At 47.2% G+C, this 3,403-nt stretch overlaps 1 protein-coding gene across 1 annotated transcript; it reads right to left on the bottom strand.

Annotated features, from left to right (window-relative positions):
• Positions 1-546: 546 nt before the first annotated feature.
• Positions 547-2,650, bottom strand: HES1 (hes family bHLH transcription factor 1). Its single transcript, XM_033958814.1, has 4 exons — positions 2,390-2,650; positions 2,210-2,305; positions 1,764-1,851; positions 547-1,400 (listed from the first exon to the last, which is right to left on the bottom strand). Exons 1-4 carry the CDS (start codon positions 2,495-2,497, stop codon positions 877-879), a joined length of 816 nt encoding a protein of 271 aa, XP_033814705.1. The 5' UTR covers positions 2,498-2,650; the 3' UTR covers positions 547-876.
• Between the last annotated feature and the right edge of the window lie 753 nt (positions 2,651-3,403).

A 3,403-nucleotide genomic window follows, 5' to 3' on the forward strand; every position in this document is an offset into this window, starting at 1 on the left:
CTTTGCATGGTATGTTGAACCTGTTTTTTTCTAAATATACTCAACTAATTAGCTTTGAAGTCAAATAACAATAGTCACTTCCTGGGCTCAAAGCTCATTTTAACGTTTTCTCAAATAAGTTGGTTATTTGAGGACAGAAAGCTCCCTTATGTCCCTCCTTTTGCGAAGATGAGGAAGCTGCATTTTGACATATGGAATCCCTAAAATGTGACCATCTGAGTATTAAAACGGATTGCTGTAGAAACTAATTAAAAAAAAAAAATCTATTGTGACTTCAAATTACAAAACAAAAGAACCAGCGTACTGAACGGAACCAGGCAACCTTCAAAAATGCCGGACTTCATTTTAAAATACTGTAAAACATCCTATGGAGAGAATCCACATGTACAGGACCCACATGTACAGGAATGAACTTTTGTAAGCAATTAGGCCTTAATACTGCTTAGATTTTATTTCTTTTTTTTATGACCTTTTGGAAAGCAGGAAACCCGGTACTTGTGTGGCTTTGCGGCATCTGCCTCGTTTACCTTAATCAAGGATGAAAAACAGTAGGCAAAAAGAATACAAACTTTTCATTTTATTTTCCAAATAAAAACTTCCAAAATGGAAGAAAGTTTAAGAGTATTTATCTTTGGCATCGCACAAAAATGTTATCTCGTGTAAAAAAAAATGAAACCTGATAAGCCTGAATTTTGTAGTACAAAAAAAGGAGCAATTCAATATGAACAGATTATTATATACAAATATAGGACATCAGCATTCACTCTGAATACAATTTCTCTACAAAAAAAACAAAACAACAACCCTGACAGCTTTTGTAAAAGTGTCTGTTTTAAGTGTCCGTACAAAAGATTTTTTTTTTAAAGTCCTTATTGTTCACCAGGGTCTCCAGACTGAATCGGAGTTGATTGAGGGTGTCCTTGAGGGAGACACTGCAGCTGGCAATCCTGTGTTAACATTTGTATTGGTATAAACTGGAATAACTGGGCCATTGTGTGCAAAGGCTGTGTTGGGGATCAGAAAGGCAAACTGGCCCTCTGAGGCTGGCACGAGCTGGAACCCCCCATAGACTTTTGTGGCTTCCACCGAGGGTGGCCCCAGTTTGCAAGGCACTCCGTTTAGAGGCACCCCGTTGCCCTGCGGAGCCGTTCCGGGCATCTGTGCCAGAGGCTGGCCAAAGGACACATGAGGGGCTCCAGCTGGCATGGGCATTTGAGCCTGAGCAGGGTAGTTCATCGCATTGATCTGAGTCATGCAGCTGGCGAGGTGGCCCAGGAGCCGGGTTCGGACTTCTGCGTTCACTCCTTCACAAGTGGACAGGAAGCGGGTCACCTCGTTCATGCACTCGCTGAAGCCAGCCCGATATTTTCCCAGGACGGTGGGATCCGTGTTCAGAGCAGCTGAAAAAGGCAACGAAAAAGGCAACTTTACCAATTGTTCACTGAAAATATAGTGGATTTAAACAACAGTTCTAAGCGGAACTTGAAGACCATTGAGTAACTGCGATTACTGCATCCACCCCCCCCCCTCCTATCATCAAAGATTTTCAGATAAAGTTCCTTTGGCTCCAACTGGCTTCTTTCAGTTGCCCTCCCCTTCCCGGAACACTAACAGCTATAAATACGCCAGGACCGTGGGAAAGGAGCGCTGAGCCAAGTCAGTAAAATTGAGCTGAATGCCATTCAAACCACAGACGGAAGTCTGGAATAAATCAGCTGGGGGGGGGGGGGGGGGAAGGAGAGAGGGAAAAGACAAATACTCACCAGTCATCTGTACTCTCTGGAGATTCCTAAGGTGTTTGACTGTCATTTCCAGAATATCTGCCTTTTCCAACTTTGAATGTCTTGAGCTCTGGCAAGAAGAAATAAAGTATTTAATTAAAAAAAAAAAAATGTCCATATATTGCATTAAATGAACAAGATCCGTACATATTTCCATATTTTAGGATAGGACAAGGAGGTTCACGGTGATATGAGGGTATTTGTCTCCCATCCTGTGTGTTCTAAACCTATACCCGGTTTTATTGTTCTAATATTGTCATTTAAGATCCCCTCTTCCCTAATATATTTGTGGATTTTATTATTTTACATTTTTATCTGATGTAAATGGCATTGAAATCAGATATTCAACTTGAAACTTGACTGAAATCCCCATCTCTGCTCTGCAAAATGTCTTATAAGGGAAATCAGCAGCTTTCCCAGGCACTTACATCTTTCTTCAGGGCATCGAGGATGAGGGTCTTCAGCTGGCCCAGGCTCTCGTTGATTCGTGCCCTTCGCCTCTTCTCCATGATGGGTTTGGACGACTGCAAAGAGAAGAAAGCAGGAGGTTAGCACTTGGGAGCAAGACCAGCAAGCCGGGCACGCTTTTGCTTCGGGCCTGGCCTCACCTTGCGGTGCTCCGACGCGGTCTTTGGTTTATCCGGCGTGGAGTGAAGGTTTGCCGGCGCAGCGGCTACAGGAGAGGCGGAGTTTTTCTCCATCACATCGGCTGGCATTTTCTCCAAAGCGCTTGGATTTCTCGGGAGAACGGATTTGCAAAATGCACGTCCAGCGCGAAATAGGCGTGCAATCCCCCCCAAAATGCGGATCGTCTCCAGCGCGATCGGCGCGAGCTTTGCCGCCTATCTGCTGCCCCCGGTGCCTTGGCCGCCTCTTTATATAGCGCGCGCTGCACGCGAACGGCTCGTGTGAAACTTCCCAAACTTTCTTTCCCACAGTAACTTTCAGCCAATGGGAGACGGGGACACGCGGCTCCGCTCGTGGACGGCGCCCTGCCATTGGCTGTCAGGGGCAGGGCTTGGCGGCCAATGGCGCGTGCCTGGGCTCGGGGCACCCGGGGCTGCGCTGTCAATCAAGCGCGTTAACCCTTTGCGCGACCAGGGAAAAGCAGAAGGCGCGCGTGGGAAGCCAATGGGATTTTTGGGGGTTTAAAAAAAAAACATTTTCTTTCTGGGAAGGAAAAGAAGGGGGGTGCACTGTTTGCAAACAAAATCTGGAAATGCAACACCTTTGGGGGGGGGGGTAAGGGATTTCATATATAACAAGGCGGGGTGCCTGGGGTGCACACGGAGCCGGCAACACAACCCTGTGCACCCGATGCGCGTGCCCGAGCCCAGATCGCGCGCGCTGCAGAAGGATGCTGACCGCGGTGGTAGATCCCCGCGGGAATCCAGCTTCCTCATTCATCCTGATCCGATGCACGGCACGGACGATCTCCCCATACGGCACTGACGAGCTGAACCCTGTCCTACACGTTTCCTTTGGTGTGTGCACTACCGGTCCCTGGTCAAACAAGCCTCTTAAAGGGGCAAGCCTGCTTCAGTTCTTAAAGGGCCAGTGCTACCTCGTTTCTCCCGAAGCCCCATGTCAGGGATTGAAAAGCCATGGAATCTGGCAGGTTT

This window comes from Geotrypetes seraphini, chromosome 9, assembly GCF_902459505.1.
Source record: "Geotrypetes seraphini chromosome 9, aGeoSer1.1, whole genome shotgun sequence".
Lineage (NCBI taxonomy): Eukaryota > Metazoa > Chordata > Amphibia > Gymnophiona > Dermophiidae > Geotrypetes > Geotrypetes seraphini.

Coding starts and splice junctions, on each gene's coding strand:
- HES1 (XM_033958814.1), bottom strand. CDS start 2,497: ATGCCAGCCGATGTGATGGAGAAAAACTCCGCCTCTCCTGTAGCCGCT. Junction 2,306..2,389: donor CCGCGTCGGAGCACCGCAAG/GTGAGGCCAGGC, acceptor TTCTCTTTGCAG/TCGTCCAAACCCATCATGGA. Junction 1,852..2,209: donor TCGATGCCCTGAAGAAAGAT/GTAAGTGCCTGG, acceptor TCTTCTTGCCAG/AGCTCAAGACATTCAAAGTT.